At 40.0% G+C, this 21,659-nt stretch overlaps 1 protein-coding gene across 3 annotated transcripts in view; it reads right to left on the reverse strand.

Annotated features, from left to right (window-relative positions):
* Positions 1 to 21,659, reverse strand: part of EEA1 (early endosome antigen 1) — a 165,201-nt gene that overhangs the window by 99,766 nt on the left and 43,776 nt on the right. For 2 of the 3 annotated variants that reach the window (XM_021922755.2, XM_021922754.2), the window contains exon 3: positions 6,125 to 6,250. The exons of the other annotated variant lie outside the window; for it this stretch is intronic. In XM_021922755.2, the coding sequence (XP_021778447.1) occupies positions 6,125 to 6,250 (126 nt within the window). The remainder of the gene's footprint in view (positions 1 to 6,124; positions 6,251 to 21,659) is intronic. 3 annotated transcript variants of the gene reach the window in all.

The following is a 21,659-nucleotide window of genomic DNA, read 5'->3' on the forward strand; positions in this document are numbered from 1 at the left end:
TCTTGCCTGCAATCCCAACACTTTGGGAGGCCAAGGCAGGCAGATCATTTGAGGTCAGGAGTTCGAGACCAGCCTGGCCAACAGGGCGAAACCCCATGTCTACTAAAAATACAAAAATTAGCCGGGTTTGGTGGCAAGCACCTGTAATCCCAGCTACTCAGGAGGCTGAAGCACTACAATCACTTGAACCCGGGAGGTGGAGGTTGCGGTGAGCCAAGATCGTGCCACTGCGCTCCAGCCTGGGCAAAAAGAGTGAAACTCTGTCTCAAAAAATTTGTGTGTGTGTGTGTGTGTGTGTGTGTGTATGTGTATTCACATATATATAACATAATACTTCAGCATCATCAATCCAATATAAATAGAAAACTCTCAATTTTGAATTACTCTTTAAATTATTTGCATTCCAAAGTTTTTATAGATAATAAAGTAGTTTCCCACACTTTACACACATACACACACATACATGCACATACACACACATGCACACACAAACAAGGGTTTTGAGGAGGACTTACTCCAAAATCTTGACTTTTAAAAAATATTACTGGATATTAATTCTGAAAACACTATCAGCCCATTTTTCACCCTAATACACAAGAATATCCTCATGCAATCTATTGTGCATGAAAATTTCATATGTTAAAGAATATTTGTGGGCCAGGTGCAGTGGCTCACGCCTGTAATTGCAGCACTTTGGGAGGCTGAGGAGGGTGGATCATGAGGTCAGAGGATCGAGACCATCCTGGCTAACACGGTGAAACTCCGTCTCTACTAAAAATACAAAAAATTAGCCAGGCGTGCTGGCACGCACCTGTAGTCCCAGTTACTCGGGAGGCTGAGGCAGGAGAATCGCTTGAACTTGGGAGGTGGAGGTTGCAGTGAGCCAAGTTCATGCCACTGCACTCCAGCCTGGGTGACAAAGCAAGACTCCTTCTCAAAGAAAAAAACAAGAATATTTGTAGTCACTCATTAAATCAAAGATTTAAAAAAATAGTAATTAGCAAAAACATGATAAAATTATTACACATACAATTCTGCTACTTAAAGGTAGCAAGAAATAAACTTGTTTTGCTTCCATCAAGTATACCACAATTCTAAAATTCCCCTCCATTACAGATACAAAAATAAAATGGAATGTGTGTGGCAGTGGTGCTCCTGCACTGTAAGAAACAAGTAAATACATTATAACTTTGAAGGTTCTATGGAAAGTAAGTTTTATTTTATGAGAATGTACAGCTTTTACATATAAGAATGGTCATCTTCTCTTGCTTCCATGAAAAACAAAATACAATTCCCTTTAAAGATCACTGTTTCCCAAGGTCTCTCATTGATCTCCTCCTCTTCTGACTCAACATTCTCCCAGGTATATAACAATGCAATGGTTTTAGCTATCACTGACATACTGATGACTCCCAAATCCATCTATCTAGGCAAGAACTCACTCCAGAATTCTTATGCATCTTTAACAACATGTATCTCTACCTGCATCCCACAGGCATCTCTAATACAACAAATGCAAGACTCACTTCCCAAACCTCCTTTTCTCACCAACACCCACCTTTCACCTGAACTAGAAACCTAAAAATTTGGCTACTACTCTCTACTCTCCCTCTGATTCATTTCTAATAAAACATTAAGCATAAGCATTTCTCCTTTCCATCTTCTCATCTCCATCCTCATTGTAGCTACTCATGTTCAGACACTCAGTATCTCTTGTCCAGACTACTGCAATAACATTAGAAACAGTGCTCCTATATCTAGTCTTCCTTCTCCCTAATTAATCTTCCACAGAGCTGCCAGAGGAATCTTTATAAAATAGATTCTTCAATATCCTTCACCAACCTTTATCATCAATATGGCATACAAGGTTCTGCATAACCATTCCCCTAACTCCCTCACCATATTTCAATACTAAATACTTGCATTTCCCTGAGCACGCCATCATACTTCAAACTTCTGTGCCTTTGCGTATACTGCTTCTTCCCTCCAGGAGCACCCTCATTAGCTTGTCAAGTTCCTTTACTCACTATAATACACAGCATATTGGATTTTTTTATCCATATTTCCATAATGGCCACAGGTGGTACTTTAAACATACTATATTTTTCTATATTGTATATTTATTCACTGAAATATGAAAGAACCTGGCAGTGCAAAACTGGCCCAAAAAACAGAAGATCTTTAATAGCTTACAGATTATAAAATCTTCCAAGGGAGAAAATGAGCTAAGCAATAAGTACTCTGAGCATGTAAAAACTAAAAATAAATAAATAAAAAACCTGTTCCTTGAGTGCTGATGCAAAAAAAATGTATATCCTCATTTAGTATTTATGCACATTATGTGGCAGAATCAAAGCTCACTGTTTTCTGGGGATACTGATATGTAGACAAATATTACCATACAATGCTATATAATACAATTATAGATAAAGAATTATGGGAACGCGGGAGAAGTATCCAACTCCACCTGTGGCAGCAGTTAATACTTTACAAAAATATATATACACATTATATATGTGCCTCATCTCCATCCTTATTGCAGCTGCATTGTGTGTGTGTGTGTGTGTGTGTGTGTGTGTGAGAGAGAGAGAGAGAGAGAGAGAGAGAGAGAGAGAGAGAGTCACTGGAATTCGGTACTAAAGAATAAATAGGAGTTTACCTGGCAGAGAAAAAAGCATTCTAAGCAAACGGAGGAGCATAAACAAAGGTGCAGGAAACACTATGAATAGCCATGTTACATTTAGGAAACAGAAGGCTTCTAGGTGTGTTCTGATCACAGAGCCAGAACGAAGGGCAGGGGACGACAGGTGATAAATGCAATAATCTCCTATGAAACTTCTGAAATGAGCAAATAGTAGTATTGAGAATGTGCCTCTGGACATCAGAATACAATGATGACATTAGGCTCCAGAGATATGGTACTCAACATTGTCTTCTGAATGAATGAATGTTCCCAGTCAGGATGTTAGTCTAGCTGCTGTTACTCTCATTTTCTTCGAAACCATCTGTTGGCATTCTTAGATCTCCTACCCACTGTTGTACAACACTAGTAGATATGCCTTTAGTGCAACAGTACATGTACCTGTATAATGTTTAGCCTGTCATTTCTCTTTTGTGTCTCAACTTCTGCTAAGAACTAGAAAGCAAATGAAAAAGTGTTCCTCGGAGAAGCTACATCCTTATTACATGATTTAATCTTCACAACTGTGGCTTTTTGACTATTGTCTCCACTTTCAGGTTTGGGCTCCAGATACCTAAGAGTCCCAGAAAGCTAATGATCACATTGAGGTATGCCATACCTTCTTACAACTTCCAAAAATTACCAGATTAATACCCCAGAAATAAATGATTCATTCCTAATGAGAAATTTTAGAAATCAGTAATATATATTATATTATAGAAATATTCCACATAAGTGAATTTTCCATGTGACTAAGATTTCCTTGTTTAAATAAAACTTAAATTTGGGGACATTTCTAATAAAAATAAATCTTTCTAAAATACATATAATTTCTCATCTTCTCAAACAGATGACATTAAACCTTTGCCTAATGCCTCCAAGACATAAATATTTATCACTGAAGAGATGTCTTCTACTCTATTCTTCTGGCAAGGTTCTTTAATTCTTATACCCACATTTTATAGTTTGCCTGCTTTGCATTTCAACAGTCATTTCTAAAAATTCTTAGCATGCTAGCTCTGGGAATGCTAACCTGCAATAAATGGGATGGGTAGATTTTTTTTTAAGTTTATTAAAACCCATCATTCATTTAAAATAAAAGTATAATGAGTTTAGAATGAGTGCCTCAGGGATGTGCCATGAACAGACTGCATGACCTTTAGTTCATGGACTTTGAAAACCAATTTGATATATGAGACTCCTCTATTTTTTTCTAAATAATCTCCAAGGGGATCGAGGTTGCTAGATAAATTCCAGAGAAGGACTGTTAGCTAACAATAATACACTAAAGCTAGCCAGCTACATTTATTTCCCTTAGTCATTTCAAATTTGTCACCAACTTCAAAAAACACAATTTACTTAAGATTAAAAACAATATATTCAATATACTTAAGAGTTTGGTTATCTGTAATCCTTTCTCATATCCACTGCAGCTAAGAACTTACCTTAACTAGATACTTAAGGTACTCCTGTTACACCAAGTATCCTTTTAGTTAAAAGAAAAGCCCTGGCCTGCAGTTGTTCAAGCCCATAATCCCAGTACTTTGGGAGGCCAAGGCAGGCAGATCACTTGAGGCCAGGAGTTCTAGACTACCCTGGCCAACATGGTGAAACCCCATCTCTACTGGAAAAAAAAAAAAAAATACAAAAAATTAGCCAGGCGTGGTGGTGCACGTTTGTAGTCCCAGCTACTTGGGAGGCTGAAGCAGGAGAATTTCTTGAACCCGGGAGGAGGCTGCAGTGAGCCAAAATTGTACCACTGCACTCCAGCCTGGGTGACAAAGTGAGACTCTGCCTCAAAAAAAAAAAAAAAAAAAAAAGGAAAGCCCTTACCTTAAGTGCAGAGTAGGTGAGATTATTAATTTTGATTTTGGCTAGCCCATCAAGAAGAAAAGTTGACCCACAAGGTCCAGAAGGATAACATGTGATAAAATGCTAAGCAGACTTTCAAGAATCTTTTATGCCTCCATCTTTGCTTGCACTGCTTCGGCTAGTTTAATTAGTATTATCCTACATGCACCCATTTCTCCACCACTGTTAAAATCTCTCATTTAACTGTCCTCCTACAAAGTTTTTCCTGAGTCCCTCTCATGCTGAATTAGCCACTGCACTTTTTGCAAATAATATCTATCATAGAAACTCCCTGGGGTAGAGATTGTACCTTATTCATCTATTATCTCCCTCACCTGCCAAAATATCTGCCACATAAAAGGTACTCCATTAATGTGTCAAATAACTAAATGTTGGTGAGAGTGCTTTCTTATATACATAATTACCCCATAGAAAAAAAGTAATTTTTGGTCTTTCTGGTGCAAAAGTTTGCATTATTTTATAAGATTTATAAAATACTTTTTAAAAGCTATGTTTCCTTTGTTTTTGGAATACCATAGTGATTTTCAAAGAAAACATATTATCAGGATCTGAGAAATTCTTTTCAGCCTGAAAATGGGCAGTGATTCCCCTAACTTGCTCCCCTCCTCAGCCTTTGTTATGTGCAGCCTCACATACTGAGAAATACCGAGAAATATTTTTGGAGTGATCCACTGTTACTTATGAGAGTATGTCATTCTGTCACCATCCTCAAGTCTGGGGGAATTAAAACGAAAATTGAGACAGTCTGAGATTCAAGTTCTAATGCTGTATATTTTCCCCAGTAGGGACAATAACTGTTCATATGCAAAGTCTTCTTTCCTTTTTTTTGGCGGGGGGTGGGGGGGCAGGGGGCAGGGATGGGATAGAGTCTCACTCTGTTGCCCAGGCTGGAGTGCACTGGCATGATCTCGGCTCATTACAACCCCTGCCTCCCAGGTTCAAGCGATTCTTCTGCCTCAGCCTTCCCTGTAGCTAGACTTGCAGGCACGTGCCACCACCCCAGTTAGTTTTTGTATTTTTAGTAGAGACAGGGTTTCACCATGTTGGCCAGGCTGGTCTCGAACTCCTGACCTCAATGGTCAGGCTGGTCTCGAACTCCTGACCTCAAGTGATCTGCCCACCTCAGCCTCCCAAAGTGCTGGGATTACAGGCATGAGCCACAGCACCCAGCCTCAAAGTCCTCTTTCTATGTAAGAGCAAAGTATTTTATACTAAAGCATTTTAGTACATCCATTAATGAAACATTAACAAAATAATAAAAATACAACTTACCAATGTTGGAATAATATTCACTTAATATTTTGATTTCAGGGCAAAATTGATACAAAATATTAACTTAAATTTCTATATTTATTTACAAAATCACAAAAAGGCAGCTGCAAACAGTAAGAGAAACCACGCAGACTTCCCAAGAGCCTCTTTTCCTTATTGAAACTTCCTTTAAGCATGCATAATTAAAGCAATCCATATTCCCTTGTAGCATAAAAAGTTAAGCAACACCGAGGCAAGGAAAAATGAGCTATTTTGAGCAACCCAAAACCAAGATGCTAAAACAAAATATACAGGACCCACAGTAACACTTGAGTCATTAAGAAGTTCCTGTCCTCTTGTTTCATTTTCATCGTGCACTTTCTGGTAATGCTCCGATAAATCAATAGCAGTTATACATCTTTTCATACATAAGGGGCAGATGAAACCCTGTGAAATAACAACTTTTAGAAAAATATACAAAAAATATTTGTATAAAACAAGACAATGCAAAGAGAAATAACAAGAAAATAATTAGTGTATCTCTTTTAGTACACATAAGGAAAATTTTCGAGTGGTAACTGTACAAAAGGTGAAAATTTATCCAAAGTCGGACTTCTAAAATTAGTTCCCACCCTTATGCTATAAATTTGCATTGGTTCAATTTCTTTTCATTATGGTATCCAGTTGCTTCAGTTAGAATATTATTTTGCTTATGACACTTTTAAAAATTATTTCTGTTTTATGATACTTTGTCCTTACTTACGTAAGACCTATTATTGGCAAGTTAGCTTTTGTTTTATTTTATTTATTTATTTATTTATTTATTTACGAGATAGTTTCACTCTGTTGCCCAGGCTGGAGTGCAGTGGTACAATCTCAGATCACTGCCATCTCAACCTCCTGGGTTCAAGGGATTCTCATGCCTCAGCCTCCTGAGTAGCTGGGATTACAGGCACGTGCCACCATACCTGGCCAATTTTTGTATTTTTAGTAGAAATGGGGTTTCGCCATGTTGGCCAGGCTGGTCTCCAACCTCTTCCCTGACAAGAACTGTCTGCCTTGGCCTCCCAAGGTGCTGGGATTACAGGCGTGAGTCACCGTGCCCAGAGATTAAGAAATTACTGGCAAGAATAACAAATACTTTTCTGTCATATAATGTGCTCAACAAAGAAGTTCTCCTTGAAAGTAATTTAATGAAAGTAATTTTTAGTGTTTACTATATTCCACTAGTTTGAGATCCCATTCTTTCCCACACCCATAATTCCCAGATGATTCTTCCTTATAATTTTCTGAGGCAAATAAAACCATCTTCAAACAATATTTTAAATTCCCTATACCTAACAATACTAATATTTTAAAATATGCACTGTTATACTGATCTATGTATGGCCTGAGGTTTTGTCAAATAAGAATAATAGGATGCGGGGCTGGGCATGGTGGCTTATGCCTGCATCCCCAGCACTTTGGGAGGCCGAGGCAGGCAGATCACTTGAGGTCAGGAGTTCCAGACCTGTCTGGCCAACATGGTGAAACCCCATTTCTCCTAAAAACACAAAAATTAGCCAGGCCCGGTGGCGTGCGCCTGTAATCCCAGCTACTAGGGAGGCTCAGGCCAGAGAATCGCTTGAACCCGTGAGGCGGAGGTTGCAGTGAGCCAAGATTGCACCACTGCACTCCAGCCTGGGCAACAGAGTGAGACTCCATCTCAAACAAAAAAAAAGAATAATAGGATGAGAGACTAGAATTGAAAGCATCAGGGAGAAAGGAAATAAAATAAAGACAGCAATGAGGATGAAATGTTATAACATCATGAGTGTCAGTGTCAAAAACAGATGTGGACTTGGGGCTCAACCAATGCCTCATTATATGACCTTAAGGAAATCACTTTGCTTTGCTTAAGTGTCCTTATCTATAAAATGGGACTAATATTAGCACATATTCTTCCAGAGTCATTGTGTATATAAAATACTAAATACAGTGCTTGAGATATTATAAGTACTCAACAAATATGATCTGTCATTAGATGTACGCTTAAAGATGAAAGGGAAGGACTGAGAGACTAGATGACAAGATAGCAATTAAAAACCTAGATTACTCAGCAAGGCCAAGGAAATGAAGTAGTGAGAATATGAAGAAGAAAGTTTGTGAGAGGATAATTATGGTAAAGAATGGGGAGATATGACTTTAATATTTCAGGTGAAACTATTGTGTCTGATGATACAGTAGAAGGTACTGCCATGGAATTGAGTAGCTAGAAAAGAGATAATAAAGATCATTGACATTGACAACATTAAGGAACTGGGAGGTTAAAATGTTCCTTGAGTTATCAAAGTCACTTAGAATAGCAAAGAAAGAGAGGAAGACTGAAAACAGATGCCAGATGGGAAGCAAGACAGGGTAGCAATTAAGAGCTAGACTTGGGCTTGAATCCTGGATTCATATCACTCTTAGTAGCTATGTGACCTTCAATTTCCTCATCTGTTAAGTGGAATAACAATAACACCTACTTCATATGAATCTCATGACAATTAAGTAAGATAATACAAGCAATGCACTTATCATTGTACCTGGTACAAAGAAAACATTCAGTAAATGTTAGCTATCATTACTTTAATTATTCCTTTTGTTAATAGCCCTTAAAGGAGATTATCCGGGGATGAAAGTAAGGAACATGAGTTCATTTTTTTTTTAACTGATGAAAGGGTTGTCTTCCAGATGACCACAGTCTCAAGTGCTAGAACTACAGAACAATTCTTTTTTAAAAGATGCTTCAGCCGGGTGCAGTGGCTCATGCCTGTAATGCCAGCACTTTGGGAGGCTAAAGCAGGCAGATCGCTTGAGCCTAGGAATTTGAGACCTGCCTTGGCAACATGGCAAATCCCCATCTCTACAAAAAATACAAAAAAAAAAAAAAAAAAAAAAAAAATTAGCCAGGCATGGTGGTGTGCAACTATAGTCCCAGGTACTTGGGAGGTTGAGGCGGGAGGATCACTTGAGTCCAGGAGGTCCAGGCTGTGGTGAGCCATGTTCACACCACTGCACTCCAGCCCAGGCAATAGAGTGAGACCCTGTCTCAAAAAAGAAAGAGAAAAAAGAAAAAGTAAAACATGCTTCATTTGTTTTGTTTTGTTTGAGACAGAGTCTCCCTCTGTCACCCAGGCTGGAGTACAGTGGCACGATCTCGGCTTACTGCAACCACTGCCTCCCAGGTTCAAGGGATTCTCCTGCCTCAGCCTCCTGAGTAGCTGAGATTACAGGCGCTTGCTACCACGCCCAGCTAATTTCTGTATTTTTAGTAGAGACGGGGTTTCACCATGTTGGCCAAGCTGGTCTCAAACTCCTGACATCAGGTGATCCACCTGCCTCAGTCTCCCAAAGTGCTGGGATCACAGGCGTGAGCCACAATGCCCGGCTGTTTTGTTATTGCCACCATAGCTTTAGGTTGGCTTTCACTTTACTCTTGTTTGTTCACTGTTAAGTTTCTATATACAGTCATTCATTCGAAAAGTATTTACTTGCTGGTATTCTACCTCGCAGTAGGATAACTGTGGTTGACAGTGAAATATTATATATCACAAAATAGCTAAAAGAGAGTCTTTCCAATGCTCTCACCACAAAGAAATGACACACGAATGAGGTGATGGATACACTACACTGATTGGATTATTATACAACATAGATACGCATTGAACATTAAAATGTAACCCACAACTAGGTGTAATTAAAATGTGTCAATTTAAAAAGTAAATAAATTTTTAAGTACTATATGAGTTTTTATAAATCACATGGACATGTGATTACTATGTTCTAGCTGTTGTGGTATGGTGCTAAGAATACAATGATAAATAAGACAAGGTCTTCACCCTCAAGAAGCTTACAGACTCTCTGAAAAAGTTACCCAAAAAAATGACATTTTAGGCAGGGTACAGTGGCTCATGCCTGTAATCTCAGCACTTTGGGAGGCCGAGGCAGGCGGATCATGAAGTCAAGAGATCAAGACCATCCTGGCCAATAAGCTAATAAAAATACAAAAATTAGCTGGGCGTGGTGGCAGGAGGCTGAGGCAGGAGAATCGCTTGAACCCAGGAGGCAGAGATTGCAGTGAGCTGAGATCGCGTCACTGCACTCCAGACTGGGTGACAGAGTGATACTCTGCCTCAAAAAAGAAAAAATTACATTTTATGCCCCACTAATCAGAAAATCCTATTAGATCCATATTGAAAATGCATCCAGAACCTCAGCACCTCTGCTGCTACCACTCTGCTCCAAGTCACCATCACACTGTACATAGATCATTACAATAGCCTCCTAACACTCTCTTTGCCCCCACCCTCACCCCACTAACACACAGCAGCTAGAGTGTATCCCATAAAAATGCAAATCAAATCTTGTCGTTTCCTTACTTAAAATTATCCGATAGCTTTCTACCACGGTAACAGTTAAAAACTAAAGTCTGTATAATAGTCTATAAGGCCCTACAAGAGGTGGGACTGATCGCTGACCCATTCTCCCCCTTGCTCACTATGCTAGAGCTACACTAGCCTCCTGGTTGCTTTTTCAATATGACAGGCATATTCCCACCTTAGAGACCTGCTGTTCCACACACCTGGAAAAATACTTGCCCCAGAAATCCACATGACTCATTTCCTCACCTCCTTCAGTTCTTTTTGTGTTATCCCCTCCTCAGAGAAGTCTTCCCTGATAAATAATTAAAATTGTAGCCACCAAGAACACTTTATATGCCCCCTTTCCTGCTTTATTTTTTTCAATAACGCCAACTGTCTAACTTGATATATTTTTTATTTATTTATTTTTGAGACAGGGTCTCACTCTATCATCCCAGCTAGAGTGCAGTGGCACAATCACGGTCAACTTGCAGCCTTGAACTCCTGGGCTGAAGCGATCCTCCCACCTTAGCCTCCAGAGTAGCTGAGAATACAGGTGCATGCCACCACTCCTGGCTAATTTTCTTTTTTATTTTTTGTAGAGACGGCATCTCCCTATGTTGTCCAGGCTGGTCTTAGGCAATCCTTCCACCTCAGACTCCCAAAGTGCTGAGATTATAGGCGTGAGCCACCATGCCTGGCCAATACATGTTTAGTATGTTTAGTATGTTTTTATTTTTGCCTATTTCCACCCGGTTGAATGTAAGCTCCACCAGGATAAATATTTTTTAGTTTATCCTAACTAATGGGTAAAAGTAAGCTCTTTCACCCATCCCAACACATGAGGACACAGGGATAAGACACCATCTATGAACCAGGAAATGGGCCCTCATTAGACATCAAATCTGCCAGCACCTTGATCTTGGACTTCTCATCCTCTAGAACTATGAGAAATAACTTTCTACAGTTTATAAGCTACTAAGTCTGTGGTATTTTATATTAGCAGTCTGAACTGACTAAGATAAGCAGGTGACGTACAGAGATTAGCTTATGGAAAAGCCCCAGAGAAAAGAAAAAACTTGGCGCACTGTAAAAACAGAGAGAGAATTCAGTATGCCTGGATCAAAAAGTATCAAGAAGACTACGAGAAGAAATGAAGTTATAGAGGTAAAAAGAAAGCAGATCACCAAAAAAAAGAAGATAAACAAACAACAACAAAAAAACTTCTAGAACATGCTAAAGAATTTAGACTTTATTCTAAGGACAATTGATTGAAAACCATTAACCTGGGTGTTTGTTTGTTTTTTGTTTTGTTTTTGAGACAGTCTTGCTTTATCACCTAGACTGGAGTGCAGTGGCACGAGCTCAGCTCACTGCAACCTCTGCCTCCCAAGCACAAGAAATTCTCATGCCTCAGCCTTCCGAGTAGCTGGGATTACAGGCATGCAGCGTCATGTCCAGCTAAATTTTTTTTTGTGTGTGTATTTTTAGCAGAGACAGGGTTTCTCCATGTTGGCCACGCTGGTCTCAAACTCCTGGCCTCAACTGATCTGCGAGCCTGGGCATCCAAGTGCTGGGATTACAGGCATGAGCCACCATTCCTGGCCTAACCTGGGTTTTAACCAGGAAAATGGCATCATAAAATCCTAGCGATATTTTAAAAGAATAGATTCAATTGGAAGAGAAAGGAGATAGGAGGTGGGTAACATCAGATAAAAGGAGGACAGGGAAAAAAAAAAAAAGACAAAAATATAATAATAATAAGCATAGGCCAGGCACCGTGGCTCACACCTGTAATCCCAGCTCTCAGGGAGGCAGAGGCGGGAGGATAGCTTGAGCCCAGGGCCCAGGAGTTCAAGACCTGCCCAGGGCCCAGGAGTTGAGACCCCGTTCTCCACAAAAAGAAAGAAAAAAAAAAAGACAAAAAAAAAAAAAAGGAGGATAGTTACAATAATATGTGACAGTTAAAGATTGATGGTAGTCTATGTTAAGGCAGTAACAGAATGGATTAAAATTATTGCTTAAGCAATTTCAATAGAAAATGTTTTCTGAAGAGGTGATAACTGAACTAAAATTTAAATTTTTTTTTTTTTTTTTTTTTTTTTTGAGACAAAGTCTTGCTCTGTCACCCAGGCGGGAGTGCAGTGGTATGATCTTGGCTCACTACAACCTCCACCTTCTGGGTTCAAGTGATTCTCCTGCTTCAGCCTCCTGAGTAGCTGGGACTACAGGTGTGTGTCACTACACCCAGCTAATTTTTGTATTTTTTGTTTGTTTGTTTGTTTTTGAGACGGAGTCTTGCTCTGTCACCCAGGCTGGAGTGCAGTGGCCAGATCTCAGCTCACTGCAAGCTCTGCCTCCCAGGTTTACGTCATTCTCCTGCCTCAGCCTCCCCAGTAGCTGGGACTACAGGCGCCCGCCACCTAGCCCAGCTAGTTTTTTGTATTTTTTAGTAGAGACGGGGTTTTACCGTGTTAGCCAGGATGGTCTCGATCTCCTGACCTCGTCATCCGCCCGTCTCGGCCTCCCAAAGTGCTGGGATTACAGGCTTGAGCCATTGCACCCGGCCAATTTTTGTATTTTTAGTAGAGATGGGGTTTCACCATGTTGGTCAGGCTGGTCTCGAACTTCTGACCTTGTGATCCGCCCGCCTTGGCCTCCCAAAGTGTTGGGATTACAGGCATGAGCCACCACACCCAGCCTAGGAGATGAGATTTGATAGGTAGGTAGAGGCCACATATGTAGGGCCTTACAGACCATGATAAGATATAACGGAATTTACTTTGCATAACAGGAAGCCAATTAATTTTTTTTTCTTTTCTTGCTGGGAAGCATAGCCTCCAGCAGAAGCTGGAAGCAGGCATTTCCTAAAGCCAATGAAGATTTTAATTCAGGGAATGGCCTGATCTGATTCCAGTTCTTCTGGTTGCTCTTTGGAGAAGTGACCTAAAATGATAAGGATAATACACCCTTATGATCATCTAGGTGAAAGACGAGGGTGGCAGCAGAAATAGAAAGAAGAGGATAAGACCAGGTATGGTGGCTCACACTTGTAATCCTAACACTTCAGGAGGCCAAGGTGGGAGGATTGCTTGAGGCCAAGAGCTTGAGACCAGCTTGGGCAACATAGCAAGACCCCTTGCTACAAGAAAATTAAAAATTAAATTTCTACACAGCTTCCTTTGGGGGAAAAAAAAAAGGTGGGGGGAAAGGACTGAAGATATATCTGGGGGCTAAAATGAATAGGATTTATCATGTACTGAATATGACTGAGGAAAAGGAAGAATCAAGTTTGCTCTGAAATCCTTAGCTTCAGTATCTGAGATTTTCTACAATTTTCAGCTTTCTAAGATGGCTAAAAGAATAGCAAGTTGAATGTTGGGGCAGGAAAAGGTGGAGGGCAAGAATTTAACTTACACATTAAATTTAGGACACATATTAAATTTAAAATGCATATTAAAGACCTAACCTTCCACCATAAGAATCTAGAAAAAAGATAAGCAAACTAAATCCAAAGTAAGTAGATGGAGGAAATTAAATATAAAAGCAGAAACCAATAAAAGAGAAAAGCAAAAGATAGAAAAATTAACAAAGTCAAAAGTTGGCTATCTTAAAAATTAATAAATGGATAAACTAATAGGAATAATCAGGAAAGAAAGAAAAAGATAAAATATTTTCTCTCTTACCAAAATCATGGGCTATCACTACAGATGCTACAGACATTTATGCCAATAAATTCAACACATTAGATGAAATAACAGATTCCTTAAAAACACAATTCACCAAAACTAACTGAAAAAGAAACAGAGAATCTGAGTAATAATCAACACACCTCCCAAAAAGAAAGCTCCAAGCCCAGATGGTTTTATTAGTGAATTCTAGCAAACATTCAAGGTATAATTAGTGCCTATTTCTTTCAGAAAATATAGGAAGGAGTGTTTCCTAATTTACGAGGCCAGGAAAACCCAGATTCCAAAACCTGACAAAAACATTTCAAAAAAGAAAATTAGAGACTGATATCCGTCATGACCAAATGAAAAGGTTCCCCAAAAATATATAAACAAATGAAATCTAGCAGTATACAGGCTGAGCATCCATTATCTGAAATGCTTGAGACACTTTTGGATTCTGGAATTTTTTTTTTTTTTTTCTTTTGGAATATTTACATGATACTTACCAGTTGGACATCCTAAGGCAAAAAATCCAAAATCTGAAATGAACACCATTTCGGCACTCAAGTTTGGAGTTGTGGAGCATTTCAGATTTTGAATTTTCATATTAGGGATGCTCCACCTGTATTAAAATAGTAATAAAAACACAGCAAGACCAAGTGGAGCTTATCCTAGAAACAAGAGTAGATCAACATTCAAAAATCAATGTAAATCATCAAAACAACGGAAGGAGAAAATCATATTATCATCTCAATAGATGTGGGAAAAGCATTTCGCAATATTCAAAATTCATTCAAATGGAAAGGGGAGGGGAAAAGAAGGGAGAGAGGGAGGGAGGGAAGGGGAAAAGCTCTCAGAAAACTAGAAAGCATCCTTAAGCTGATCAGAAAAAAACTCATGGCTACCATCATTCTTAGTGGTAAAAACCTTAAATGCTATTCCCCTAAGTTCACAAAGTAAAATAATTACTCTCCCCAATTCTATTTAATATTTGACCCAAATTAAGGCCTGATACTGTGTCCTGCCTTGACATCTGGTGAAACTGGGAGGGCCTCAAATGGCCTAACCACAAGTTTGCCTCCCCATTCTGTCCCCACAGATAAAGCTGCCTACTCAAACAGCCCTTCTGATCACAGGGACCAGGCACAGTGCCTGCTTATCCCTACGTAGTGGGTTTCCATGTCCTGGTCCCCCAACAGCCCACACACTTATCCAAACAATCCAATCATATCCTTCTTTAGGAATCAGAAGGTATGCCAGCCTCTTGATACTACCAAGCCTGCCTCCCACAGCCCCTGGTTGTTCATTTTGTTCCCAAATGTAATCTTCATGTAGCCATGCATGGCATGTAGTGTCCTTCTCCCCTAGGCTGTAAACATATGTAACTAACACACTGCTGTTGATCTCAACCGTCCTGTGTCATGTGTTCAGCCATTCCCATAACCCTAGGGCAAAATCCCTCCTTCACCACACGGTAAACAGGAGGCAATGAAAACACTGGCAAACGCAAATGACTTGCACCCAGTATAAAGGAGTCTTACAATTCAATAAGATAATCCAATTTTTTTTTTTTTTTGAGTTGTGGTCTCACTCTGTCACCCTAACAGGAGCGCAGCGGCGCAATCTCGGCTCACCGCAACCTCCACCTTGCAGGATCAAGCGATTCTCCTGACTCAACCTTTCAAGTGGCTGGGATTACAGGCACGTGCCACAATGCCTGGCTTTTTTTTTTTTTTTTTTTTTTTTGAGATGGAGTCTCACTCTGTCGCCCAGGCTGGGCTGGAGTACAGTGGTGCAATCTCGGCTCACTGTAAGCTCCGCCTCCGAGTTCTCACCATTCTCATGCCTCAGCCTCCCGAGTAGCTGGGACTACAGGCACCCACCACCACGCTCAGCTAATTTTTTTATATCTTTAGTAGAGACGGGGTTTCACCATGTTAGCCCGGATGGTCTCGATCTCCTGACCTCCTGATCAGCCCACCTCGGCCTCCCAAAGTGCTGGGATTACAGGCATGAGCTACCACACCCGGCTTAATTTTTAAAATAGGTACATTTCCAGTTCCAGAAAAAATGGCATAGATGCACTTTTCCTTATTCCTTCTGCCAAGTACAGCTAAAATTCATGGATTATATATAAAACAAATGTAAGAAGATGCTGAAAGATACAGAGAGGAAGGCAGACCAGTTAGTGATCTCAGCCAAGGAATGACAGACTGATGAGTTCTTTGCCTCATATATTCTGAAATGAATACTGGAGAAGCCAACAATCTGGAAACACCAGACCATGCTAACAAGAAAAGCCTGCTCTCCCCAGGCACAAGATCAGGGAAGAGTTAGTCCTCCCACTGCTAAATCTAACTGGCTTTTTAGAAAAGGGGCTCGGTGTAGTAGATCATGCCTGTAATCCCAGCACTTTGGGAAGCCGAGGCAGGTGGATTGTTTGAGCTCAGGAATTCAAGACTAGTCTGGGCAACATGGCAAGACCACATCTCTATGGAAAAAAAAAAAACAAAAATTAGCAGGGCCACGGGGATGTGTGCCTATGGTCCCAGCTACCTACTCTACTCGGGAGGCAGTGGTAGGAAGATCACTTGAGCCTGGAAGATTGAGGCTGCAGTGAGCAGTGATCACACCACTGCACTCAGCCTGGGGAACAGAGTGAGATGGAGAGGAGGAGGGGAGGGAAAGAAGGAACGGAGGAAAGGAAAGGGAAAGGGAAAGGAAGAAAGAGGGAAAGAAAGGTGGTGAAGTAATGAGATACTACACATATGGAGGTCAGTTGGAGAGCTAGGAAAACACCAGAAGAGAGGTATCAGAGAAGCACAAGAAAGATTGCATTATTAGACAGCAAGAGTTGACTGGACTACATGCTTCTAAGAAGTAAAGTAAGATGAGGATAAAGAAGTAAAGATGAGAATTAGTAGTGAAACTACTAGTGAGTAGTTTCAATGGAAAAACTGAGGATGGAAGCCAAATTGGAATGGGATAAACAATAAACAAAGACATTTGCTTCTAGCAATATGGTGTACTCAACAGTCTGAACTGTCCTGATGAAAACAATGAAATGATATAAAATATCACTTATTACATTATGTATTATATATATTATATATTATTACAGCTGACCCTGGAACACCCCAAGTTTGAACTGTGTGTGTCCACTTATACATGGATTTTCTCCCACCTCTGCCTCCTCTGAGACAGCAAGACCAACTCCACTTCTTCCTCCTCCTCAACATAAAGACAAGGATGAAGACCTTTATGACCTTCCACTTAAAGAATAGTAAATAGATTTTCTCTTTGTTATGACTTTCCTTTTCTTTTTTCTTTTTTGGCTCTATGGAATCTTTCTAGGTCATATGGGTTTTTTTTGTTTTTTTGGTTTTTTTTGAGACAAAGTCTCACTCTGTCGCCCAGGCTGGAATGCACTGGAGCGATCTCAGCTCACTGCAACCTCTGCCTCCTGAGTTCAAGTGATTCTCCTGCCTCAGCCTCCCAAGTAGCTGAGATTATAGTCACACGCCACCATGCCTGGCTAAGTTTTGTATTTTTAGTAGAGACGTGGTTTCATCACGTTGGCCAGGCTGGTCTCAAACTCCTGACCTCAGGTGATCTGCCCACCTTGGCCTGCCAAAGTGGGGGATCACAGGCATGAGCCACCGCACCTGGCCTCTTTTTATTTTTTTTTTCAATTTTTATTTTAGATTCAGAGGGTGTATGTGCAGGTTCATTACCTGGGTATATTGCATGATGCTGAGGTTTGGGGTACAAATGATCCTGTCACCCAGGTACTGAGCATAGTACCCAACAGTCAGATTTTCAACCACTGCCTGCCTCCTTCCCTTCTCATTCTAGTAGTCTCCAGTTTCTATTGTTGCCACCTTTATGTCCATGAGTACCCAATGCTTAGCTCCCATTTATAAGTGAGAACAAGCCGTATTTGGTTTTCTGTTCCTGTGTTAATTTACTTGGGATAATAGCCTCTAGCTGCATCAATATTGCTACAAAGAACATGATTTTGTTATTTTTATGCCTGCATGGTATTTTGTGGTGTATATGTACCATTTTTTTTTTCCAATCCACCACTGATGGGCACATAGGTTGATTCCATTTATTTGTTATTGTGAATAGTGCTGCAATGAACATCCAAATACATATGTCTTTTTGGTAGAACGGTTTGTATTTGTTGAGATACATACTCAGTAATGGATTACTAGGTTGCATGGTAGTCCTGTTTTAAGTTCTTTAAATCTCGAAACTGCTTTACACAGTGGCTGAACTAATTTACATTCCCACCAACAATGTACAAGCATTTTCTTTTTCTCTGCAGCCTCACCAACATTTGTTTTTTGATATTTTAATAATAGTCATTCTAACTGGTGTGAGATGGTATCTCATTGTGGTTTTGACTTGCATTTCCCTGATGATTAGAGATGTGGACCATTTTGTCACGCTTCTTGGCCACTTGTATATCTTCTTCTGAGAAGTGCCTGTTTGTTTGTGTCTTTTGACCATTTTTTAATGGCTTTTTTTTTTTTTTTTTTTTGCTTGTTCAACCATTTAAGTTTCTTACAGATTCTGGATATTAGACCTTTGATATCTGCAAACTTAGCTGCACAGTTTGCAAATGTTTTCTCCCATTCTGCAGGCTATCTCTTTACTCTGTTGATAGTTTCTTTCACTGTGCAGAGGCTCTTTAATTAGTTCTGCTTGTCAATTTTTTATTTTGTTGCAATTGCTTTTGAGGACTTAGTTATAAATTCTTTCCCAACACTAATGTCCAGAATGATGTTTCCTAGGTTTTCTTCTAAGATTCTTATAGTTTAAGGTCTTACATTTAAATCTTTAATCCATTTTGAGTTACATTTTGTATATGGTGAAAGGTAGGGAGTCCAGTTTCATTCTTCTACATAAGCCACATGATTTTCTTAACAACATTTTCTTTTCTCTATCTTACTTTATTGTAAGAATACAGTGAGACACGTTCATCAGCTTGCTCCTTTCTGCCCGCGGACGCCGCCGAAGAAGCATCATTAAAATCTCTCTTCTCCCTTCCATCACGTCTAAGTCTGAGTCTCCTAAAGAGCCCGAACAGCTGAGGAAGCTCTTCATTGGAGGGTTGAGCTTTGAAACAACCGATGAGAGCCTAAGGAGCCATTTTGAGCAATGGGGAACATTCACAGACTATGTGGTAATGAGAGATCCAAACACCAAGCACTCCAGGGGCTTTGGGTTCATCACATATGCCACTGTGGAGGAGGTAGATGCAGCCATGAACGCAAGGCCACACAAGATGGATGGAAGAGTTGTGGAACCAAAGAGAGCTGTCTCAAGAGAAGATTCTCAAAGACCAGGTGCCCACTTAACTGTGAAAAAGATATTTGTTGGTGGCATTAAAGAAGACACTGAAGAACATCACCTAAGAGATTATTTTAAACAGTATGGAAAAATTGAAGTGACTGAAATCATGACTGACTGAGGCAGTGGCAAGAAAAGGGGCTTTGCCTTTGTAACCTCTGACGACCATGACTCCGTGGATAAGACTGTCATTCAGAAATACCATACTGTGAATGGCCACAGCTGTGAAGTTAGGAAAGCCCTCTCAAAGCAAGAGATGGCTAGTGCTTTATGCAGCCAAAGAGGCTGAAGTGGTTCTAGAAACTTTGGTGGTGGTCGTGGAGGTGGTTTCGGTGGGAATGACAACTCTGGTAATGGAGGAAACTTCAGTGGTAGTGGTCGATATGGTGGCAGTGGGGATGGCTATAATGGGTTTGGTAATGATGGAAGCAATTTTGGAGACGGTGGAAGCTACGATGATTTTGGCAATTACAACAATCAGTCTTCAAATTTTGGACCCATGAAGGGAGGAAACTTTGGAGACAGAAGCCCTAGCCCTTATGGTGGTAGAGGCCAATACTTTGCCAACCAAGAAACCAAGGTGGCTATGGCAGTTTCAGTAGCAGCAGTAGCTATGGCAGAGGCAGAAGATTTTAATTAGGAAACAAAGCTTAGCAGGAGAGGAGAGCCAGAGAAGTGACAGGGAAGTTACAGGTTACAACAGATTTGTGAACTCAGCCAAGCACAGTGGTGGCAGGGCCTAGCTGCTACAAAGAAGACCTGTTTTAGACAAATACTCATGGATATGGGCAAAAAACTCAAGAACTGTATTAGTGACTAATTGTTTAACAAGTCATTTTAATTTCTGTTCTGTGCAAAGTGTAAAGCATTCCAACAAAGGGTTTTAATGTAGATTTTTTTTTTTTTGCATCCATGCTGTTGCTTGCTAAATGTAATAGTCTGATCATGATGCTGAATAAATGTCTTTTTTATAATGTGCAAAGAAAAAAAAAGAATACAGTATATAGCATATATAACATGCAAAATATGTGTGAATCAACTGTTTATATTATAGGTAAGGCTTCTGGTCACCAGTAGGCTATTAGTAGTTAAGTTTTTGGGGAGTCAAAAGTTATACATGAATTTCAGCTGCACAGGAGGTTGGCACTCAAATTGTTCAAGGGTCAACTACATATTATAAAATATAAAATATTATATAAATCGCACCAAAGTATTTCTTTAATGTTTATTTCTTTAATGTTTATTTCTTTAATGTCCTAGAGACCATGATATTTCCAATTCTGCTTAGAAGCTGTTAAAGGCACAATGTTAAAATCTAGAGCTTGTCCAAGGTAGGAAGCCAAACTCAATGTTAAGGTAAAAAGGAAACAAACCTTAGAGAGACAGAGAGAGAGACCAACAAAGACCTTGTCTGTACCTTAGTATTGGTGGCATATGGAAAAAATAATTTCCCCTGAGAATCCATAACCACCAATAGCCCTCAATTAGATTAGTAGTCAGAATGTATGCTGTTATATAATCTGAAGAATTTCAAGCTCAGAGCTTAATTTCAGGCAGTCCCCAGTTAACAGCACCTCTCTAATGTTCCCATCCATTAAGTGGAAGTGAATCATGATAAAGTTTTTCATCCTTGTTGTCTCTGAGTAGGCTGAGAAGGAAGAGAAAGAAGTAGAATTGGTCTTGCTGTCTCAGAGGTGGCAGAGGTGGGAGAAAATTCACATGTAAGTGGACCTGCGCAGTTCAAGCCTGTGTTGTTCAAGTGTCGGCTGTAATAACATATATGTAATACATAATGTTGAGCACTGGCAAAAGCAAATCCTCTCTGGAAGAACATCAACATAGACCACAAAGAGTTTCCACAAGAAAAGTTCCAAGGAACAAAAATTCACAATCGAAAAAAGTTTACAAAATATACAAGAGAACAAGCCACAAGCCATTATGAGTGACATCCAACAGAAAGAACTAGCAACAGAGTCAAACCTATAAAGTTTCAAATACTATAATGCTATAAACATTACCAGACAGAAAATATAGAATAATCGTATTTGAATGTTTTAATAAATAAAAGAGAAGCTTGAAAATTGAAGCAAAGAACTAAGAAAAAGAAAGATCAAATTTGAAAAAAAAAAAAAAAAAAACAGAATTAGCTGGACATGGTGGCACATGCCTGTAATCTCAGCTACTCAAGAGGCTGAGGTGGGAGGATTGCTTGAGCCCAGAAGTTCGAGGCTGCAGTGAAAGCTATGATTGCACCACTGCACTCCAGTCTGGGTGACAGAGCAAGATCCTGTGAAAAAAAGAAGAGGTGAGGCGAGGGGAGGGGAGAGGAGAAGGGAAGAGAAAGGAAGGGATGGGAGGGAACTGGAGGGGAAACGAGGGGAGGAGAGGGGAGGGGAGGAGAGGGGAGGGGAGGGGAAAGGAGGAGAGGAGAGGGGAGAGGAG

The sequence above is a fragment of the Papio anubis genome, chromosome 9 (genome assembly GCF_008728515.1).
Source record: "Papio anubis isolate 15944 chromosome 9, Panubis1.0, whole genome shotgun sequence".
NCBI lineage: Eukaryota > Metazoa > Chordata > Mammalia > Primates > Cercopithecidae > Papio > Papio anubis.